The following is a 24,247-nucleotide window of genomic DNA, read 5'->3' on the forward strand; positions in this document are numbered from 1 at the left end:
CACGAGAATGAAAAATTATAGAGCAATTTTCATATTGCTGATACAAAAACATAAACGATAAATTCTACTTTATTCTGACATTATCAAACTCAAAGACAAACAGTTGTCTCATATTGACTGCAATACCTTGCAATCCAATATCATGCAATCCAATACCATTATCGTTTCTTACGTAGAGACTTGCGTATCCAGAAATATAGCGGACATGCTAACTTCGTTTAACCGTTCGATGAAACAGTTTCGGAGGAGCCGTTTTTGATTACCCGGCGTGGCGCGCTACGTGAGTCGTAAATGTCGATTATTGTGAATTATCGAGCCCCGCATAGATGCAAGTTGGAAGTTTCCAACTCGTAAGTCACAGAGTCGTATCCCTGTAGCGAGCAACGGTGCGCGGTATGTATATGAAAGTATACTTCCCCGCGCTCGCTCGGTATATCTGGAAATTATACCCCATAATGCAGCCGCGGGACTCGAAGAAATTTACCGCCGCAAACGTACCGCGTAACAAATGTACGAGTGTTAAAAATGTGGAGGCTAAATTTCATAAGAGAACGCCAGGGAAAATACGCCTGTGCGCGCACAGGTGTTCCATTACAACGTTGGATACAAAACTCAGGCAGGAAATAGCGTTTAAAAGTTTCGAAAACGTTTGTCTAATAAATCCAAATTTTGTTATGTTAATAAATGTTATTAACACTACGATAGTGATCATAGAAATTTGCTACAAAATTCCTAACATATTGTCCCGTATATTGTTGCTCTCTTTTTTCTGATAACGCTATGTACGTAAGTTCTCATAAAATGAGACGATAATAATTGTTACATAAACGAGCACTTTGCGGTGAACACCGGTAATCGTGGTAAAACGTTAATGATAATGGTATCATTTTCTCGAAATTACTGCGCGTCGTGTGCGCCGCAATGTATTATAATATATATATATATATATATATATATATATATATATATATATATATATAAAGTTTAATGTCGATTTTCTTCATAAAAACTTACATCACGGTTGTCTATCGTACATATACATATTTGTAAAGAATCATTTACAATATGATTAAATTAACACATGCAAAGTGAAAATTGCCCAAGATTTTCACATTGAGAAAGATTAATAATTTTCTAAAGTTTAAAAATTAAATAAAATTTTCTTTCGTTTTTTACTACGTCACATGCCTGATAAGATTAAATTAAAAAAATAATTAAAAAAATAATACACTATGGAATGGATGAGATCGAAGGAAAAAGAATGGCATTCTCCTTCATGATTTGACAAAGCATCCCTAAGAATTTTAATTTCACTATTAAGATCCAATTATTTTCAAATATTTCCACACCCTCTCGTCGATTTATTAGGGATAGATAATCGTCGTCCAAGATAAATCCTAACGCGAGGATAGATCCGATCGCGCAATTGTGCACGTCAAATGCACTTTCCGCCGAGAAACTTCCGCGACACTGTATCGATTATATTACCCCCGACGTTGTCTCGGGTACTGCACTCGCAATACAAACGCCTTCGGCGTTATTAACACCGTCGCAGCTTCGGCCCTCATGCTCGCAACAACCCCTTTCCATTTAAGATTCTCATTCCGGGCACGATAACGCCCAGGTAACCGAGACGACGACGACGACGACGACGACGACGACAGTGGCGGCGATGACGACGGCACCCTCGTCGCAAGGAACGTCGTCGTGGGGTCGTGGTTTAATTATCTTTGCCTCCATGGGTCGACGGGGCGCCGACTTACCGGTCTGCGCAGTATACCTACCTACCTACCTTGCAACGACGTGACATCGTTCCTAATTCTCAACCCCCGCCGATTACATTATTAATACCAACGCCAGAGCAAGCCGACGCGCGACGGCAGTGTCGGGGGCGAGAAGTTTTTTGCCCAAGATTGCCAAGAAGGCAGGCATACATATGGATGCGAGGACGCGCCCGACCAGAGCCGGAATCAGCCGTGTTATTAGCGATCCTGGCGATCGTGCGGACGGACGTTTCCATTTATTTCCCTGCGCCCCGAGAATTCGAGATGTGTAGCGCGTGATTGCGTCACGATTTCGCTTATCTTGCGAGATTGAGATCGATTCGTAACTATCCCACATATCACGGTTGTATGTACCGAGATCTTTTTGTAATATTGACAAATATCCAGAGATCTAAAAGTTCTTTTAAATATTCAGAAATCATCTTAAGATTATCTATATTCCGTATGCATATGTATCCGCTCGCTTAATCCTGTTTATCCGAATTGACATGTTACACTTTTGTGTCTTTTCTAAGACGTTTATAGATTTTACAGATTTATGAAAAATTTATCTTACATAAAATGGGCTCCTTCCTTTGAGATAAAAATGGTAAACGATTTCCTATGATTCAGAAAAGAGAAATTTTCAGTTATCTTTAATAGAATTTTGTGAATATTTTAAGTATTTTCTAAATAAGGAATATAGGTATAAGATGATATCAAAATATCAATCTAAATATTTAAAGTATGAAAATATAGATATAAAAATCCTAATTGAGATCAAAAATAAGAAAAAAATTTCGATTCATTCTTTCGTCTCGCATAATATAGAGTAACTTTCATTTTCTTAAGCGATAAATGTAGTAATATAATGTAATGAACTATTTCTCAAGAAAAAGAAGAATGCAATTTATAATTTAAATAATAAGATTAAGCACTCCTCAATATTTCCCTTTTTTGCATATTATTATTGGGATCTTTTATAAATTTCTATATACGTATATTTCTCTCTCTAGAAACATTTTGCCTTATTCTAGCGAACCCAATATTTTCCGTAAGCGGTAATAAGCAGTATTCGAAGTAATCGCCAAGCGTAATGCCGCATACGCTCAACTGATCTGATTTCCACAATTTCCGCCGTAGCCCGGCGGATTGTCATGCGAAATGTGAATGAAGCCGTAATTTAACGCGCGCACTCGACGAGTAAAGCGCGGGCCATCAGCACGGGCAAAAGAGAGTTGTGGTGAACAGAGCGAGCGGGTTGACAGCGCGCGAGGGATGGTAAGCGGGAAAGCGGTAGAGCGGAAAATAATGCAGCGTGCGGAATTACAAATTACACGCTACTGGAACGGTAGGTGGGTCCCACTCTTGCGCGGCGTGGCAGAGGGGGTTCTGTTCGTTCCGTTGATTACACAAACAACATTCGTCGCAACGTTCGAGAGAAAGAGAGAGAGAGGAGGGAGGGGGGAGCTGACAGAGTGAGGGAAGGAGATATTTATTAGAGAACGAGTAAGAGAGAGAGGAGGGGGGGAGGGCTGACAGAGTGAGGGAAAGAGATATTTATTAGAAAACGAATGAGAGAGAGAGAGAGAGAGAGAGAGAGAGAGAGAGAGAGAGAGACAAAGGCATGACGATATGGGAGCCGAGTATCAAACGCGGTTGTTACAAAGCCGGCTATTAATCTTTATTACAAACAATCCTCTGTGTTAATTCCGTGTAATTTCCCAGTCATGTTCTAAACGTGCTCGCGCGTGCACTCAAAGTGTCGTAAGTATATTGCTTTTGCATATAGCTATAGGAGTGCGCCGTTTCTTTAATCGTGTCCTTTGAAGAATGTTAACTAAGAAGTACGTACTCAGATTAATACAGTGCAAAGTATCATTCTTGTCTTTATTGACAAACAACTGATTGATGTTAATTATTGAATAAGATTCTGCGAGTTTAGCACGCATGAAAGCTGTATGGTGTACGTGGAAAGTAAGTTTTTTAATCTCGAGATCCCTTTGGTCCAATTAACACACGTAATTGCTGAAAGTGTGTCCTCGTACAAGCATTGCATTCGTTCCATCGCGAGTTTTTTTAATTTCATTCATTGCACCCCTTTCACATTCGTGCCTTAATTATCGCACATCGAGATATTTTACATACGCGGCAAAACAATCGCTGCAAATCCGGATACGTTTTCCAGGAGATTTTCTTTTTTTCCATGAGCCACAATCCCCACGACGATGAAAAGCAGCGTGTGATGTTTTCACGTAAGTGGCGCGTGAAATTGCGTGCGAATTGTGCACGAGTAACGCGTGCCGTGGCCGTAAACAATGATACCATGCAAATATTATACGAAACGAGACCCGTGGCAGCGCCACGGATTTATTGGAAAACTCGATACTCTCGCGAAGTCCCGGTCTCTCGAGAACACACGACATGTACACATAAACATGCGTACATAAAACAAGATAATTCCAGATCTTCGCGGATTTCATACGAAGCACGCTTTTGCTCCTCATAAACAAACTAAACGGAAAAAAGTTACGAGAGAAACGAGATATAACGCTGTGCGCCTTAATGTAAACTTTACAGAGCACTTGATACTTTTAAATTGAAACTTCTACGATAGAGAAAATCGTACCAGTCTAAATTGCATTTAATAATAAAAATAACTCAATATAATATTCAGTATTAAGTAGTTTAATTAATTTATTGTAGCGCTAAACGGTATAATGATTTATGACATTGCTATCATTAATATGGAGCAAATTGCTATTGAAATTGTTACAAAATCAAAATTTTGCGATTTAAATCTTTGTATTTTATCTACCAAAATTTTGATAGGCGTATTATCACTTTAGTAACTAATATTCATTTATGTTATGCTAATATTAATCAAACGCGCGCGTTGATAATAATCGCAGAACTAACTAATGCGATCGACTCTTAATTGATTAAGTTTATCACAATGAGAATTTCCTCCAAAGACGACTCAACACAGCGGGAAACAACATATTAAAGGAGGGATTAATGAGCATAGGGAAGATCTCTTAGATCATTACCCTTTACGAAGTTTGGGATGGTAAACCCCGGCGAGAGATTGTTAACGTAGTATTCCGCCGATCATGTAACGAGGAAGTTAGTTTAACTTGCGGGCGATTAGAGTACGATGAAATGAAATATAATCAAGCCGTGATAATGAAACATAAGATTAAGATATAAGAAATTAATAATAAACATAGAAAATTCTATTCATAACTCTGATGTAAAATATAAGAAAGACATTTAGTATTAACTATTGATTTTTATGACTATAAAAACATTAAAAAAATGTAATTAGTATCGTATGAGGAAGAACGAACTTTTCAATTTGTCATTCAATTTCCTTTCTTTTACATCGTCCAATTACATATTGTTAAATATTTTATTATTTATTTCCGATTATAGTGCCAATTATTAAAATCATTTGTATATGAAGAAATGTCGATATTCGTTAACTCATACGAAGTTTGCGAATATATGTCCGCGTGATGCGCTCTAGTAAGAGTAATGAAGGTAGCGATCTTATCTGTCGATAAGAAGCAGCTCGCCTGCATCATCTCGTATATATCTCTTTTTTGGTAATCCTCGAAGATCGTCGCTTAGCGGCCGAATGACGGCTTTGGCGTTCCCAGACGTCCCGTTACCTCTAATAGCCTATATTAAACATCCTACCAACACGAGCACCAGCGACATACGTCAGCCCATAAGCGTAAAGCGTTATCCCAATTTGCATACTATTTAAATAAATATTATTTACGAGAAGAATTTTTAAATTAATATTGTATTAATATCAAAGTTTACCTTGGATATTTGAATGGATTATTTGTAAAAACGATTGGCACGTCATCGAAAGAACGTTCGATCGATAATCGATTATTCAGGATCTTAATGTCTGATCGATCGTCGCGTCACTCGAGTTTGCGAACCACTGCTCCACAAACACCTGCTATGTCGCCTGTAATGTTCTTCCCGACTGCAGTCTCACTTGGACGACACCGGGAGTCCCGGGTTATAACGTGGCCCGGGAACGTTTTTTGCGCGAACACGTCCCGGCACCGGCATCGATTTCGCATCTACCGGGTGTCTCGGTCGTGAAAGGATTTCGCGCGGAAGTGGAGGAGGGAGGAAGGCTCGAGGTTCAGGGTGCAGAGGCAGAAAAGGACCTCCATTATCGGGCGCCCCACTTTTGTCCCCGTGGTTTTGCCACCGACAAGAGTGCCGTGAGTAGCGACTTTTAATGCCGTGAAATCACCACGTAACGCCGTATAACGTTCACGTGCTATCCTCCACCTTATTCTAGTCGTTTTCTAATCCAAGGAATTCCAAGAGCGCTTGTTCGCCGTTGTACTTCCGCCGTGGCATGAACGGCACTCTAATTTTACCGCAAACATTCCGCGCCTCCCACCTGTGCTTCGGGAGGTATCTTAAAAATCTCTGGGCAGAGCTTTCCGGAAGTTCTTCCCGTGTGCCAGGAGAAATTATTAGATGGCCCGCGCGATATAATCGAGAGGCTGTACACATTTATCTCTCGCCCCGCTTCGCCGTTGCCGGCTGCCGTTGCCGGCGGTAGAAGTACTGAAAATCGCGCCGTAAAGGTGTAGTAAAGGTTTAATATGAGCCGCTTAGAAAAACTCCATTTTTCGAGGAACGTAAAGCACACCTCAGTGCGTTCCATCCGAGGACTTAAATCTGTTAAATCTGGTCGAATCATTAATTTCAAAGGTAGGATTACTTTGCTATATCGTATTAGCATCTTATATGAGAATTTATGCCAGATTAAGCATGAGACGGAGATGGATTATTATTCTTGCATATTCGATCAGGATGGCTTATTAATAATTATGATAACTCATTGTCCGGCGAACAAGTTAATTGCAGGTTATTGAATTTTATATGATAATTGATCGAATATTTTTAATATGTCTTTTAAAAGGTCTTTTTTATTTATCATGTTTTACATCCTGCTTTAATATTTTGCGCTGAATGTTATTTTTACGATGTGCATCATAATTTCACGGATAATATTCGGTCCGGCGTCATTGCATTATTAGCAATTTGCCAGCGCGACATTGTTGCCGTACAGTTTGAGTTTTTCCTCTGTCGAATTTTACGTTCGACAGTAATTAACCGGGGAATGGAATCGCCGCGCGTTGTGCGTTTATCGGATTTTAACGATAACTCGGACGTTTCGCGTCGACATAAAAACGGGATAAAAACTGCGCGATGTGGAAAAGATGCCGTTTGTTCGAACAAAACGACATTATTCGCAATCGCCAATGTGCAATCGATTGCGCGCTGCGAAACTCATGTAAAACAAATCATTCACGTAGGCGATATCGTATTCAGACAATGCATTTCCATAGCGCGCCATTGTAATTTTCGGATGCTCCGCTTCGCAACTTGTCCCGATTCAGCGGGATTAATTTGATTACGACAACGACGGACATCGCCAACAACAGAGTCGGCCAGTGCACTAGGCCGCAGGTTGCATTTCTCTTCTCTCTATTTATGGATATCGATCCGAACATTTCACTTTCGACATGGTCGTTCGCGAGATTAAAATCAAACATTACGTCATCGGCATTCGGCAAACTTATCTTATAATCTTCATTTTCTTCAATATTATCTTAAGAATAGTATTCGCATCGTATATTTTAATAGTTCACTCGATTATGCAAGCAAATCAAATCCGACGTCTCGATGGCCAATTACCGAGGAAATCGTTTAATCAATGCAAATTATTTACAAATGTGTTTGAGAACGTGCTTCAAATCCGCTTAGGAGCACAAGTCGATTCGCTTCAACTTTTCTAGCACACCAGGAGTACACCTCGGCGTCGATCACGGCAGCATCGCTCTCGGTGAGGAGAATAACGGCGTATAAACCGTCAGGAAACACGGTTTTGGGCTCTATATGGATACGCTATCCAGTATCTAAATTCTCTCTCTCTCTCTCTCTTGCTCTCTCTCTCTCTCTCTCTCTCTCTCTCTCTCTCTCTCTCTCTCTCTCTCTCTCTCTCTCTCTCTCTTTCTCTCTCTCGCTCTCTCTCTCTCGCTCTCTTCCCTTTTCTCTATTTCTCGACGCGAAGCTATATATATATATATATATATATATATATATATACACACACACACATGCCGAAGATAATCCAGTGCTAAGCTCGCTCGATTCGCAAAGACTGCGCACCGTTTGTTTCGGGATTTGCCATTCCGCTTGACTCCCTTCGAGCTCCCTTGCCACCGTTCCTCGACGCGTCGCTTCCGTCCTACCCGCGAATTCCCTATCTCTTTCTGACTATCGCGACTACCGCGATAGCTCGACGAGGCAGCCAGTTTCTGGAGAGAACTACGTCAGGGAGTTCGCGAGACTTTGGCAGCGAGGCGAAGAGACAAAGGGAAACGGAGGGAAATCCGGGAGGGGAAATGACGGAAAAGCGACGGAAGAACGGGCGGGCGGACAGAGGAGAAGAAGGGAGGAAAGGCTGACGTTTCTCTACCGGCTGAACATTGTTGTCGCGCGCAAAGGGTCCCTCTGCCATGAGGCGATAAGAAAGAATCCGCTGTTTATCTGCGCTAGTTGCCGCTGGCACTACTGCCACCATCATAGCGAGAAACGCGGTTCATCATGGATAGAAATGAAGAGTGTTTGCACAGTGTAAAACGCGAAGGAGAAAGGGAGAACGTCGCGACGAGTGATTAGCATGAGCTCCTTTGGAATAGAGTGAGCACCGCTGTGAAGATAAATACTGTCTCGGAGAAAGGAGGATTTGAATGTATCTCTTTGAACTAATTTCAAAGCACAGACTTCCGTCCCGCTTCTTCTAGTTTTTAATCGAAGGACTGGCGCAAGAACTTTTATTCAGAACAGCCGACCTTAATTTTAATAATAGATTCTTTGAACAATTTGGAGTTAGTTTTTGCGTAACTATAAACTTAGGCAACGAAATGAGCTTCTTTCTGCTATCGAATAACGAATCCATTTTGGCCTGCTTAAAATTCAACTGGATCGTACTTTTTCAGCAGTTTAATTCGAGATCTGGCAGACATATGTGATCATTTATAAATCCATGAATATTAGTATAGCATGAGAAATATAAATAAAGTTTATTATTGAAAAATATTATTTAACGACGCTGAATTTATAAATGTGTGTACATTAAAATTGAACATGTTGTTCGTAGGTATTTCAAAAATGAAAAGTATCTATGATAAAATTTTAATTAGCTACGTCATCCCTGTTAAATCCCTCGATTTTAATGTTCGCGCCAGTTTAGAAAAGGAGCTACTAACGTAAAACATATTTCTCTGCATTATACGTATTTATTCTGCAAAATACTCGCTAAATGCACAAATCATCGTGCGCGTTATCGCGGCCCATAGAAATTCGTTTCATCGCGCGTCACTTTTTGCGACGATGCGGCGGACGATTCGGCAAACGAGTATAAAAATGGCCGTGCGTGCCACTCGTTGATCCGCTCCAATTCGCGGACGAGCGCTGTTGCCGCAAAAAAAGGGATTAAAAAAAAAAAAGCGAGATGCAGATACCATCTGGCGTCGAATCATTGCTGCGATTATTATCGGTAGCCTCGCGCAGAATCGCGCCAAATATCGCGTTCATTTGCAAATCACCGGCGATACGAGATATTTTTCATCGGACCTTTTGCTGGAATCGGATATTTCGATCGAGCCGTTGGAGTTGCGTCGCGTAAGCTTCTTATGAATATAGAACCCGACGTGGAATTATGCGGAGCAACAAAGGATATTTGAGGATAAAAACGAAATCTCTTAACGCTGGAACATTCAAAATCCATTTCGTCGGGTAACTTTTCTTTACACAAAAATAATAAATTTTTATATAAATTCTAATATAATTTATTATTCAGACATAAATTTCATATAATTCGTTATTCAGAACATAAATTTTAAGAATAAATCAACGATAATATTCAGTTGCGTTAATTTTCAAAAGGAAATTTATCATTGATAATGATATTAGACAAGTGTGCATATTACATATCTCTTCATCTTTTCGCGCATTTATAATTTTATCGCCAATCAATTATTTGCAAAATTATGTAATGTATTACAATGGTATTACATGGTATTTAAATCGATGTATATATATATATACATATGAATCGATTTAGGTAACTTTGAGCAACCTCTCAGGCTTTACATTACACGCTTCTCCGAACGAATAAAACTTCTCCAATTACACTTACCGGAAGGGACAATGGTTCTTTTAAAGATCCCAACTTCCAAACGACCGCGGTATTAACGTCAATGTTATAACGCCCGTCTGCGCATCTCGTACGACGGGAAAGTATTATGGGCGTGCAAGTATTATGGCAGTTACAAGTGTGTGTAATTCCGTATGGACAATTAAACGTACTTTTGCGCGGTCGATGCCGTCGCACGTTGTGTGTATACCGTACACAACGCTTGTTCTGCTAGCGGGCTAATTCGACGGCGGCGGCATACGACGTGCATACACGCACCGTGCGACAATAATCGCGTAGTTAGAATTTTGCACTCGCGCGAGCGGCGTGCCGCCGCGGTTTACCTGACTTCGGGATGCAGGTAATGAGCCGAATTAAACGTACAAGCGCACACCCCTCCGCAAACATTTCCTCCCTTTTCGTCCTCGTGCTCCGCGCTCCTTCTCCCTCCCCTCCCCCCCTCCCACCTTTTCCGCCCTTCTTCCCCCAGTCCTCTTTCCTGGATTCCCCGCCGCCTTTGTAACGGATTACGGCGCACTTCGTGTAACACTCGAACACGACGAATTCTGCCTTCAATAGAAACGCACGTTATATAGTCGTTTGCTGTGTTCTGTGTAAAAGCTTGTGTTATTCATACTTTGTTTCTCGAAGGGAGAGAGACAGAGAGAAACATGTTCCGAGGATTCTTTTAATATAATCGATCGATACAGCGTTCAGATGCGATTGAATTGAACGTCTGTAATATCTTTGTTTCACAAAAAAAAAATCTGAATCTTTTGCGAATGGTATTTATATTACCTGGACTCGTTATTAATCGTGTAACAGAATAATTTTCATGCTCACATTGAGAGCTTTTTTTGTTAATTTCAAGAATTATTAAAGTATTAACTCGTCTGAATATTCATGTATTGTCTTTCATTGAAGCAACAAAAAATCTGTTTAAAAAATTTTATTTTTTTTAAGCACCGCTTGAAAATATTCCTTTTTAATGCATATGAACGCAGTACGTACTATGCATGCCACTCAGTTGTGAAACTCGACAATGTACGAAGAAGCTTGCTTCGCTAAATCCTGAGCTTGCAAATGTCCCTCCTTCACCCTCGCGATGCATGCAAAGACTTGACACATATTCTCAAACAAAACAAATTTTTATTTCCAGATATTCTTTTGCGCATTATCTCCGAATATAAAAAGTTACAAAGCAAAAACACAGCAAGACTGTTTAATTTTTTAAAATAAGAAAGAAAAAAAGATAGATATTTTATCTTTAGAAAATTATAATAATAGTATTGTCATAATAATAGTATTGTCTAATTTAAAATAAAATTCATTTATAAATATACGTCCATTAAATGAATTGTATCCAGTGATTGAATTGATTATAAAAAATTTAATCTTTTTAGATATCTTTTAGATATTTGCTTCAAGATATATATCTTCATTAATTTGCGACAAAAATGATTATAGTATCATAAATTCTATATAATTAAAGAGGTTTCTACTGTTTGTGACATCTTTTGATTTTTTCCCTCTTGTGTTATTTTGCCTTTGCCGTTGCTAATAAAAATCCCCAATTAATTCTAACGCCATGTACATGCTCGCTCGCAAAGCCTCAACTTCTCGTTCGCCGTCTGGTGTATATTCGCCCTATCCGTGCGACGATATTTACTGCGTCGTGTCGCCATTACAGTGTGCCCTTATTCACCGACGGCCGGGCGTCGCGGATTCTCCCCGTCTCCGCCCGCTACCGGTGATATACTACCCCTTTAACTATACCTCGAACGGAGAACGTGTTGGTACGTCGCTCTCGTTTTTAACCGTTTTCCGATCTTTACAGCGGCGCGGTATCAGTTGCACATTGTATCTCGTTTCTGCGGTAAAGCTATCAAAGCTAAGAGAGCCTAGCCGTAAATTATCTCCCGTTCTCCTGTCTCTTTCTCTCTGTTTCCTCTCTCCCTCCCTCTCTCTCTCCCTCCCTCCCTCCCTCCCTCCTTCCTTCCCCGCCCCCTCTCTCTCTCTTTCTCTCTCTCTCTCTGTCATCCCTTTTCTCTCTCGTCCCCGCACCGTTCCAGTCTTTCTGACGCGATAAAGCGCATCGATCCTATGTCATCCGGTCCCGCAGGATAAATGCTCGACGCGGCTGAGCATTCCCAAATTCCGCGTGCACCATCGCGGACGATGCGACGCGGCCTCCCGATGCACGCACACAGGCATACACGTGTTCGCACGTCCACATCACGTGCGCAAAAATATTCCTGTTGCAGCAAAATTGCAAGAATTTCCAGCGGACCGTCCGAGCGACGGTGCAACATTCGTACGTTCGGCACTCCGGTAAAACCCACGGATGCTTCGTTCCCCGGCGGCGTCGACCTCTTTGTTCGATCCCTCCTGCCATTCAGGGAGGACATGCGCTTGCCCGCTCGTCATTTTTATCCCGGCAGCTGGCCGTATGGTTCCGTGACTGACGCAGATTCCGGATTTATAATGTATACCACCCTCTTTCTATGCTGTCCATCCATACCGGATACGTGGATCGATATTCGTATTTTTGCAAATCCCTTAATTTTCGACTCGGCATAAACTGAGTTGAATTTCATCGAAATTAAACAATAATCTGGAGAACAATAAACTCATTCTAGAGATTTCTGTATTATTGGAAATAATCGTAATAAGATTAATAGCGAAAGCCGGAAATGCAAAAATTGTCATTCCTAAATCAGCAATTCCTGTTGTGCTTCTGTCGACAAGAAAAATGATGCAAATTTGATGGGACCTGTTCATCCTCTTCTCTCAATTGTGAGTATCGTAGGAGCGAATCTTGAAAGTTGTTAACATTTTGCCATTGTTTGTTCTATCCATTTAAAATCTACCTGGCAACGGTTTAATTCCATCTCTAATCCGAATGCCCCCTCCTGGGCGCCCATTGCAGCCTGTTCGTCACGAATCTGTCCTGGGAGAAGCGCAGTCAGTCGCAGCTGACAGCGCGAACGAGGGGAATTTCCACGTGCGAAAGGTTTGTTCTGTTTAAATTAAAATGCGTGCGAGTCCGAGGGACAGAGCGCGTTAGAATTGTTGGCGGACATTTCCATCGACTTTCTCTCGAAACGAAAACTGTACTCGCAAACGAGTTTACGCGTAAAACGCGTTTAAAAGTCGACCCTCTCTTTTCATGCGATTAATTGAGAAATACAATCCGAGATGCATTTAGACGAGGCAATGGACACGCGAACGTTATAGATACAAGAGATATATGAAAGTATGAAAAAGGGAAAAATCTAAAGAAAAACAAAGTGAATTTAGAAAAAAGTTTTATTCTGTTGCGTTGTGCAAATCGCGCGGGCAGGCATCGAGAGCTTTAATGAAATCTCTCGCGCTACTGGATCCATTTCAATCATATTAACCCGTTTTACGTTCAGCTGTTTTACGTGACAATAATCATAAATTATTGTCTCACTAACCGCATTTGTTTTGTAAATTACATCTGGAGAACAGATTTATTGCGTAAAATGAATACGTCGATGGCTGTTCCGATGGAATATAAATTTTTTGCGATGCGTTTGGATGCTGCCCCGAATTGCGTTTGGCACGATTGCATATTCTGACGACGAAATACGTAATAAATATACAAAATTGATATATAGATTATAATAAATGTCTGTCAAATTCTTTATATGCCAACGTTGTCAAACTCTTCATACTGCTGACAGTGATTGATCGGAAATAATATTATTAATTTGATACAAAAATTTTGTCGAATAAAATAAAGATATTTTGTTTTAATTATATTAATAATGTTGTAATTATAATATTTTTATATCAAAAGTGCGTACGAAACAAAAAGTATTCACTAATAAAGAAAGAAAAATAAAAAGAAATACATTATATGTATGCAAAAATTACACTTCGACATTAATTAACGCCAAAGAGATAGATGTATAATGGAAAAATGCGAGAAAATACGATATTCCCGGTGTACGTGTAATAATTATAACGTTAATAAGTCACATCGCGTAAGCTCGCGAAATAGTGGTCAGATCGATCACTTGACGCTTGCGTTCATCGATCACTCGGCTTCGCTAGTTTCCATAATGAAGACGCTCAACGTAGTCTCGCACGTTTCCCAGAGGACTGGCACAATTTTTCTTTTATCATCGTAGTCGTGTTCCGGAGCGCGTCCATTATTTACGCACGCTCTGAGAAACCGTGCATCGTAGTAAGTCCGAATGCACCGCACCGACTGAAATAGTAATGCCGTGCTTTACATTTCATGCGACCGAAGGCGCGCCTCCGCCGAATACCGCGGTATTATTCACCGGCGGAAACGGAACAAGCTAAGCCTCGACCGCCAACTTTTCTTATTCCGAACTCGTCCTCGATGCAACTGCATCGGCGCTACGTGCAAACATACACGTACGTTCGTTCTCGAGATTAGCTAGCTAGCACGCGAAAACAGAAGTAGAGAAAGACGTTTCTCCTGTTCTGGAATTTATATATTTTTTTTTTTTAAATAAAAAATTGCGAAATAACTAAAGAGAAAGACATAAATAACGGAAATGGATTAAAGGTATATGTGAACGTCAGTGCAAAGTGCAAGTGTGAAACAGTTGCACGAAATAAATAAATAAAAGAATCCAATGGAACAAAATAAGATTCGAATATGAAAAAGAGCTCGGTATTTAAAAGCAAAATTACAAAAATAAGATATAATAGGTAATGTAGCTGTGAAATAGGCTCGTTATGCCAGTATAAAATAAAAGGTAACGGAAAATTGCTACCTTATATTTTCATCAAAAACAGGTTATGGAGATGCAAAGGTTTGCAATGCATAACGGTAGTGTATTCCGCATCTGCATACTGAAATATGTCTTTGAAAGTCTCTAATTTGCATGTCGGTAGTAAAAGATTCCGTTTGCTCGTAAACTATGTAATAAGATTTTCTAGTAGTAGGTGTACACACTTGGAAATCAAATGTGTTCGAAAACATAATTAAAAAATTAACGACGTATATAAAATTACGTTGAATGTACATAACAAATGATAAATAGCGGAGATACATATACGTACATGTATATTCGCGCATACATACATACATACATACATACATACGTTAGTTAAGATATTCTTCTTTTGCGATTTGTTAGAGACGCGATGCCAGAGGATGCCATCCAACTTCGTCGCGTTTCGACTTTTCTTTCTTCGCCTTGGCTCTGTCTATTCTCGCTCCGTCCTCCTTTCTCTCGTTTGCTTCCGAGGGAAAACCGGCGCCGTCAGTAAAAAACTAACCGAATAAATATGTCCCGTATTCTTTGCACGGCCATTGTGGTCGAGGCGTCGCGATAAAATACGGGGCCTTTATTATCCTATGAGTTTCAGGCGCGGCGGCGCGACCGGAATAAACTCACGACAACGATAAACTCTCTGCGCAAGACCTATGGTCAGAATAAAATAGCCGGAATCTTCAAGAAGACACCTCTCGCGTGTGTCCGCGTCGAGCTTTTTAATTTTTCAGGCTTCTTGAACGGAGAGACGTATCATATAATGTATTTAAAATCTTTGAAATTTTATAAAGCTAAAATTTGAAATGGAACAAGTATAATTTTAGTATGTATTAAATATATTATTGAATTTAAATGTAGAGATTAGTATATTATTATATAAAGAGACAGTATAAAAGAATATTTCATTTTTTAATAATTGATATATAAAATTAAGTGATAGTTTCATTAAAGTTGACATCATACTTCTTGTAATCGAATAAACAAGCATAAATCATAAAATAACCCCAAAGTGAGCCAAAAACGGCAGGGTTGGACCATAGGTGGCGAACGAGTATTTTGCTAGGTCATACCAAAGGGATGAGAAAAGAGGTATGAGTGAGTGAGTGAGTGAATGAGAGTGAGAGTGAGAGAGAGAAAAAGAGAGGACAGAAAGAGAAAGAGCCAGAGAGAGGGGGAGAGAGAGAGAGAGAGAGAGAGAGAGAGAGAAAGAGAGAGAGAGAGAGAGCAAAGAGAAAGAGAATAGCTGGCAAAAAGGACGATGGAGGAGAGTCGGCCGGGGGTTCTCGTTAATAACCGGACTCGACTTGATTATGGTCGCCATCGGCGGGCGCATCGGCCGCTTTAGCCTCGGCGGTCGCATCGAACGAGGTAGTCGCTAATGGGCCGGATATGGATGAAAAATTATCTCGGCTTAATGCGCGCGCTCGCGCGAGCGCACGGCCGTTTTTCGTTATTACGCGAGCTTTAAGGCTCTGCCGGGAACCAACGCGATACCCGCGCCCTTTGCTTCGGGGCTTTCTTCCTCTTTCGCTCCTTCTCCCTCTTTCTCTTTCTGCCTCTCTCTTTCTCCTCTTTCTATTTATCTGTCTCTCCGACCGTCCAAATTCGTTCCATAATTAAGCGCTTGATTATCGGACTAATCGTACTGGGCGTTTCCAGCGGAACGGTCGGCACAGTTGATTTCCGACGCCCGGGCCGGAATAATTTAATTTATGGCGAGCACTCTTCCCCGCGCCGCACCACCACGTGCCGTTCTGCGCCTAAATGTTTATAACGCCGACGTTGGTTCGTGCGGCCGATAACGTAAACAGAATGATTGATTAACCGTACCGAATCAGTGGTCGCGCGGATGCTCCTTATGCGAAGAAAGCGCGACGGTCACGCGATACCTCGATATTATCGCGGCTCCAAAACTCATTGCATCATTTTAGACAGGCGTCTCGTTTTAATTTAATTTCTATGTAAATTACACTATAGAGTTTTATATACATGTAACTTATTTCGTGTGAAGTTGGCGGAAAAAATGATAACAAAACGGATAACAGCACTTAATTAAAGTAACTTTTCGCTAAACTTGACGCTGTCGTTGACATATATGTCTTATGTAAAAATCACGATATACCGCGGTTGATAATATTAGACGATTTAAAAATGTCTGTTCTCTCATATACGATACGTCAAATCATCGCGGATTTTCATTTCTAGTTCATTAAGCTTAACGTTAAATGAGAGTAAGTACGTAAGTAAATTAATAGAAAATAGATAAATCTTTTTCTAATGAACGGAATTAACAGGTAAGAAATAATCTCTTTTCTGAAATAACGGACATTCGAAATTGAAGCTTAAACTAACATTCCGACAAAATTGGAGAAAAATCACGAACGTGTCGGGTTTTAATTGGTTACGAAGAATAAACGTTCCCGCGAGCCTACGAAGGTAACGCTTTTCGCGAACTATCGAACTCGGAAGAGGTGTTTCGGACCAGCATTCACGATCCCGCGGGAGACACGTGCAGCAGGCAAGATTACACTCGGTAACGCGACTAATCCTTTACTAGCTAGTTACACCAGAAACTTACGCCGCGTGAGAGTCGCAAAAGTTTCGCGGTAGCAAATAATTCGGCGATAGGTAACTTTTGCTAGTGCTGTACGTGTCGGACGCGCTTTTAACGGCCCGAGTTTGCGATGGCGAAGAGAGAACTCACTCTATCCAGTCTGAGAAACAAACGTGATTATTTGCGCAGTGCTTCCGATAACCGTGAGCGAATCGCTCGGCGGAAGTGATCGGCGGAAGTACAGCCGGGTTTTTCAAACACCAGTCGTGTAAATAACGTCGGCTTGTTTTCAATTCATCGAGCAGCTCTCGCGTGCAGCGTGTATCGCTTTCTAATAACAGTAGAGATCGCCAATTACGAGCTATCCAAGTGCAAAGTAAACATACAGGCAAAATAGAATGGAGTTACACACAATAGGAAAATGTGATAATAAAATACAATATCCTAACTGTATCACATATATAAATATATTGCTGATATGTATACATAACGGAAAAAAATATTACTAAAACTGAAGGGTAGTTATTTTATCTCTATATTCAAATCAATCATATATTTTCAACAAATTTCATCAATTTACGTTTCTCCTTGATTTTTTGAAATTTATTGAAATCGTAAAAACTCCAAGATATCACTTTTTAAGATAATGTCCGACGCAAATAATGTTTGTTCAGCATAGAGCATAATTATCCCTTCCGATGCAATCCGATCCCGTCTTACGGTATCTCGAGTTCCCGCTAACCTGCAGCATGGGGCGCGGCGCAATCGAGTTCTGGCCACGATGTTCGAGAGATTACGGGATACTCAATTAGGGGATTCGGTGTCATAGAATTCGAGAGCCCAGGATCAAGAGCTCTTATCGTACGAGTAACTTTGGATTATATAGCCCCGCGCGCCAATTCCGCGCTCCAAGTATTTCGATCGCGCTATCCACAAGATACGGCTCGCGAATGACTTCGAAAGATGTTGCAAGTCGTTGATAACGGGAATGTCGTCTTCGGCCTCCGGAGACGACCAATTGTATGCCTCTCTTTTCGTAATCTGATCATATATATATATATATATATATATATATATATATATATATATGTGTGTGTGTGTGTGTGTGTGTGTGTGTGTGTGTGTGTGCTTAAAACAATGATTATTTCGTTCAATAGATAAAAGATGATTAAATATGTACGATGATAGAAAAAGAGAAAGGTTTTTCATTGTTTATTTTTACTTCCGCCTGTAAAATTGAAAGCTTTTACAAAATTAAATGATTAAACGATACTTGTAGCAGTTCTTTTTCTAATAATTCAGACAATTATTGTTTGAATATAATATTAAAATTTGTTATTTCATTAAACTTTTACACAATATTCTGTAATATCCACTTTTCTTCGCGCAGCGATCTTTGAATCACCAACGCGAGAGGTAAAATGAGCTTGCCGTAATGCCTGATATTGGGCAAAACTGCGAAACATCTGTTCAGAAGAAGCATATGACGCTGGAAAGATTAAACCGTCGGACGCCGATCGCGAAAATTTCGAAGCGATTGGCGAGAGAGCTCCGTGCAAATTCTGACGCAGTCTTATTGATCCGAGAGGAGAAGCGAAATAACGAACGAACGATACGGTGCACAGTTTGTTGCGATTACTCCAGGCTCGTGGCTATTTGTTTTCCATAGCGGTGTAGTAGGTATCGAGCTGGTGGCAGCGTAGAAACAATTTCGCGCGGCGCGGGAGTGACGGCTGAAATATCGCGAGGAATGTCATCTACCGTATATCACCCCGGGTATGAGTAATATTCACGGAAAACTCGAGTCCTTACGAACGACATTCATCGCCCTTCGAAAACGTGCCGCCCGACAAGAATTTTTTCTCGTTCCTGGATGACGGATGATAGAGCCTGTCGGCATAATTAACGATATTCGATCAAGCAAACCTGGCTCGGATCTGTGTCAATCTTTAAATTTTGTTAGTTTTCACCCGAACAACTCCTACTTCTTTTTTTATCAATATATCCATTGCTTATAAAGATGTAAATTGTAAATATTAGTTCAAATCAATTGATTTTTTTTTTTTTTTTTTTTTTTTTTATATATATTGTCTCTAGGAGGAGGCTACATTCTGATTACCATCTTTAATTAATATCCAGAGAAGTGTTCTTACAAACAGCATAAAGTTATCCGATTCTTTCTTCGAAGGATTAAATAAAGTCGAGCGACAGATCATGCTATGTCTGAACAAATTGAATTCGCTTGTGCTTTAAGTCGCATTTGTACAACACGAGACGATAAGCCTTGATAAGCTATCAACAACTCTGAGTATCGCGCTGACCAAGCTTCCCCCAAATCAAATCAAAACTCTCTCGCTATCACTACGTGACGGCGAATTATCGTTCACGAGTATCGCCCTCGAAACTTTCGCGGCACCGTGTTCTAATCCGATGAATCTCGTCACGCGACCTCACCAAGTGTGTCACCGCGGCTGCCTTTTGACCTAGCCTTAAAGCAACTCTTGTCAGGAAAAGCCCTGGATCGTGATTTCCTGGAAGCTCTCGAAGCTCTTGGGAGCTGGTAATCAAGACGTAATTTGGAAACGACGTAATTTCGATGAGATCAATTTTTAACGATACAGATATGCAAAAAACAAAAAGTCTCACGCTGATCGTGGCGCTTTTATCGTCACGGATGAATATAGATGTCATTTTTATGTGTCGACAGTGCCGAGCTTGTCGACGTTACATCAATTTCAAGCCCTACAATAGATTGCGGATCCAAAAGTGCCGCCGCATTCATTCCTGCTCGCATTCAGGATCGTTCAAAAAAGAGGAAAGATCCTCACTCACCGGTCATCGTAGACAAAACCCGCTTGCAGGGTGTTGCAGTAGAGTGCCGTCGCGACGAGGGCGCAGGCTACGGCGAGGATATCCATGTCACATCGTGCCGAGGAGGCTGGCGGCGACAGCGACGTCGACGGCGGCGGCCTCTTAACTTGTTGCACGTCCGCGGGCCTTCCTCCTGCACCACCGCCGCCACCACCAGCACCACCACCACCTCCTCTTCCTCTTGCTCCTCCGCCGCCTCCTTCTTCTCCTCCTCCTCCTCTTCCTCCTCCTCCTCCTCTTCCTCCTCCTCCTCCTCTTCCTCCTCTTCTTCCTCCTCCTCCTCCTCCTCCTCCTCCTCCTCCTCCTCCTCCTTCTCCTTCTCCTCCTCCTCCTCCTCCTCCTCCTTCTCCTCCTCCTCCTCCTCCTCCTCCTCCTCTCCCGCCGCCCCTACGCCTCCGCCTGACGCCGCCGGTTCTTCGCGCGGTGGCTGAGACGTTCGCCGGACGATCGAACGATCGCCGATCTGACGCCGCCTGCCCGGATGACGAGTCCCGCACGGGATGAATGTCGGTGACGCGTCCCCAGATACGATCCAGCAATGAAGCAATTCTCGGCGTCGGACCCAGGTCCCCGATCTCTTCCGGCGCGACCGCGAAACGTCGCTTCACTTTGAGGTCTCACATTAGTCGCTCGCGAGAAGCGTCGCAGATCCAAAGGGTATCACGAAGTCGAGGAGGGATTGATATCTGTCTGACAAAAGGGTGACTCTCTCTCGTCGATCAAGGGAAGGAAGAGATCGCGTAGCCTTGTCCGTAGTAGGACAATTGAAATCGGCCTTGGAGAGCAATTATCGGTTTATGCGACGATGAGTCTTGAGAGACCGCTCACAGTCGCAGTCGGCGCTTTGTTTCCGCCGACGGCAACGTCGCTGCTTGCGTCGGATCCGTTCCAATCATTCACTGACGCACTTTACTCTGGACTTCGTATTCCGTTCCTGGAGGTCGAGAAGAATCACATTGGAAGGAAGACTTCAGGGAGGAAAAGGAAATTCTCCGCCAGGAGGCAAAGCGATTGAACGTTGCGTTCGCCGCCTCTTCTTTATCGGTCAAGGGAGAGGAAATTCGCGTTCTCTCGCGGGTGCTCTACGACGATCCAGGGATCCACGGAGCGCGAGAAGGATACGTCGCTCTTTGGCGATCCTCGAGATCGACGCGCTCGATCGGAGCCCGATTGGTGTCAGACGATGACAGTGGTATTCGCGATGGATAACGCTGTTGACTCGGATCGCCCTAACGGCGACAGCGGCGACGACTACAACAAAATGTTCCCGGCGCGATCGGCACGCGGCGCAACGCATGTTCCGGATGCGGAACGCCAACTGTCGCGCGCCCCCCGAGGACGAGAGCTTTATACGCGGGAGACGGGCATCGATCGGACAGGCGCTTGCGCTCGCCCGCTCTCCTGGTCCTCCTTCTCCACCTCCACCTCATTCTCCTCACACTCCACATCCCCCATCGCCGTTGCTGCCTCCCGACCCACCTTCACCTCCTCCGCCTCCTCGTCCTCATCCTCTCTCGCGCTACGCATCCGCGACCGCTCGCAACGACCACGACCGCGACCGCGGCCAACGGACCGGATTAACCGCAACCCCGGGGACAATGCTGACCGATGGACGTCCTTTTAGAAAATGACACACCGTAAGGGCCGCGCCGTACCGTCGGCGCAGAATGCACGTGGCATGCGGCGGTGTACCGAGAGGATCCGGCGAAATCGAGAATTCGAGAGTTCGGACTTCAGACATTTTGCGCCGGGCAGACGGACCGTGAGGGAATTGTGTCCATTCTCCATTTTCCGCGGGATCGTCAGCGGGGAAACAGAGTTCGTGTGGTCGAGGAAACGTTTAGCTTGGGAACGTAGCCGGGTGCATCCGACGGCGATTGTCGTCTCCCACCTATGTGGCGATTAAGCCGTCCACGATGCAGCGAGGAACAATCGCAGAATAGCGGCAATGTCATCGTAGGAATCGTGGGAGAAACGTTTATTTCAAGAGCCGAGTTCGAAAAAGAATTGGTAATTTTTGAAATAGAATCGATTCTAAGAATACAAAATGCAGTGTACAAACGCGATATTATTTACTACGAAAGGAATAATTTAAGGGACACGTCTCTTGCGCTATTTTCTGAAAGAAACGTAGTTTCTGCATCTTATATAAGCCGCCGATTTTGAAAGTAGGGCAAGTAAAATCCAGAAACCAAGGAAAGTTGGGTAATAAGATGCACGTTTGATGTTTCTGCTTTAGGAAAATTTTCTAAATTTGAGTTACGTTACTTTTAAACAAGGAACCCGTATACCGCGGGTATCATACAAGAGGTAAGCCTCGTAATACCGCCGGTGCAAACTTCCACCTTCCTCGCAGTCTTCTCGCGCTAATGCAAAATTTATTCTCATTGTAACGCTTATAAACATACGACGGTGCATTCGCAAATACGAGTCGCGCATGTCCTAATGCTCATTGAGAATATCGTCATTCCTGGTAGTTTAATTCGTTGGTGGTAATGGCGATTCGTCACCGGAGTACCTACGCGTAATTAATCGTCGGAACCGACGCCATGAAACGCACGTGCATTTATCACGCGTTTATTATAGCACGCGGGCTCTCGTTATTGTGCTAACGCTGGACTTAGACGTTCCTGGGCCGCCATTGTATCGCAAACAAGGGTTTGCACCGCCACCGTAAATGCTTCAATTATTCCGAGCGCGTACAAAACAAAAGTAATTCGCGCTCCGATGAGCCACGATTAAAGATCCCGCGCGATACCGCGGGTTACTCCGAATGCGGTAATTAAGCATTTAAACGCTTAACTCACTCCTACACAAATTACAATACCAGTTAGTGCTATGTACAAACGGGGGACGAAACGGCCGACAGTAACGCTGAGCCAAGAGCGACAATATGAACACGTGACGTCAGCGCTAATTAACTTTACGAATGCGTGTCTCTTTTTATTTCTGCATTAATGTCTTATAATAACATAATGTCTCATAATATAATTTTCTTATTTATAAAATTGATTTATTATTTTTCATTATTAAATATTACATAATAATCGCACAAACAGATACGCACAAGCTTATAAAATCTTTGATACGACATCATATGATTTGCAACGAATCTAATTCTTGGAGGAAGTAAGAATTAAGGATTGCAATTCATCAGACTCAATAAAGCTCAGTGTCCACCCAGATAGCAATTCATTCACGAGAGTAACGACGCCATAGAAATACAAATTAATCGCGCTCGTAACACTCCGCAATTACCCGTCCCGGCGCTTAACTCCTCTAAAGCCAGTCATATGGGTCCGTTGGGTTGACGAGGGGCCGTTCAAGATGCGAGATACAATATCATAGCCCTCCCCCCCGAAACGAAGTTGACAGTAAACAATACCGCTCACGAAAAGGGGAGCAAAGTCGATTGCGTGGGGGGTGCACTACGAGGGACAGGAAACCTTTCGGCCTCCTAGTTGTAGAACATATTGGTGATCTCCTGTAACATTTATAGCACGTGCGATACATAGTGACCACGTTTTCTATTGTCAGATGTTGATATTTTAGTGTTAGTAATTTTAAACTGAAAATTTTGGAAATTTTTGCTATTAATTTCTTTAAAAGTCGATATCACTCTTCATTTCTAAATCAATGTTTTCAATTTTTTCTTTCTTACTAATCATTCTCATTAATTATTATTTTATAATTATTTATTGTAAAGACATTATATATATATTTTATTTTTTATTTTTTGCATATCTTATTTCTTTCTAAATTTGCCATATTTCGATTCTAATTCTAATAAAATACGATGTCAATCTATAACAATATTTCTAAATATTAATCGAAGAATTTTCAATTTTAAAGTATCAATAAAGTATCAATTGATATTAGCAGATATCACAGCATTGCCAGCTATCAAGAATGATACATCGTAATTTGTCTCGCTGACAGATTAAGATAATAAGCTAACGTGAAGCTGTCAAACGCTGCACCATGCCGCGCGTTGTCGGTCGAGTAAAAGCGATCTAGGAAGAATGAGGGGGAG

General features: G+C 41.9%; 1 protein-coding gene across 3 annotated transcripts in view; it reads right to left on the reverse strand.

Annotated features, from left to right (window-relative positions):
• Positions 1-20,462, reverse strand: part of Tmtc2 (Transmembrane O-mannosyltransferase targeting cadherins 2) — a 194,545-nt gene extending 174,083 nt beyond the window's left edge. For all 3 annotated transcript variants that reach the window (XR_016141111.1, XM_011647049.2, XM_089083943.1), the window contains exon 1: positions 20,176-20,462. Coding sequence is in view for 2 of the 3 variants with exons in the window: in XM_011647049.2 (XP_011645351.1) it covers positions 20,176-20,261 (86 nt within the window). In the remaining variant the exon portion in view is untranslated. The remainder of the gene's footprint in view (positions 1-20,175) is intronic.
• Between the last annotated feature and the right edge of the window lie 3,785 nt (positions 20,463-24,247).

This window comes from Pogonomyrmex barbatus, unplaced genomic scaffold (assembly GCF_055798465.1).
Source record: "Pogonomyrmex barbatus isolate J1 unplaced genomic scaffold, ASM5579846v1 scaffold1, whole genome shotgun sequence".
NCBI classification, from domain to species: Eukaryota; Metazoa; Arthropoda; class Insecta; order Hymenoptera; family Formicidae; genus Pogonomyrmex; species Pogonomyrmex barbatus.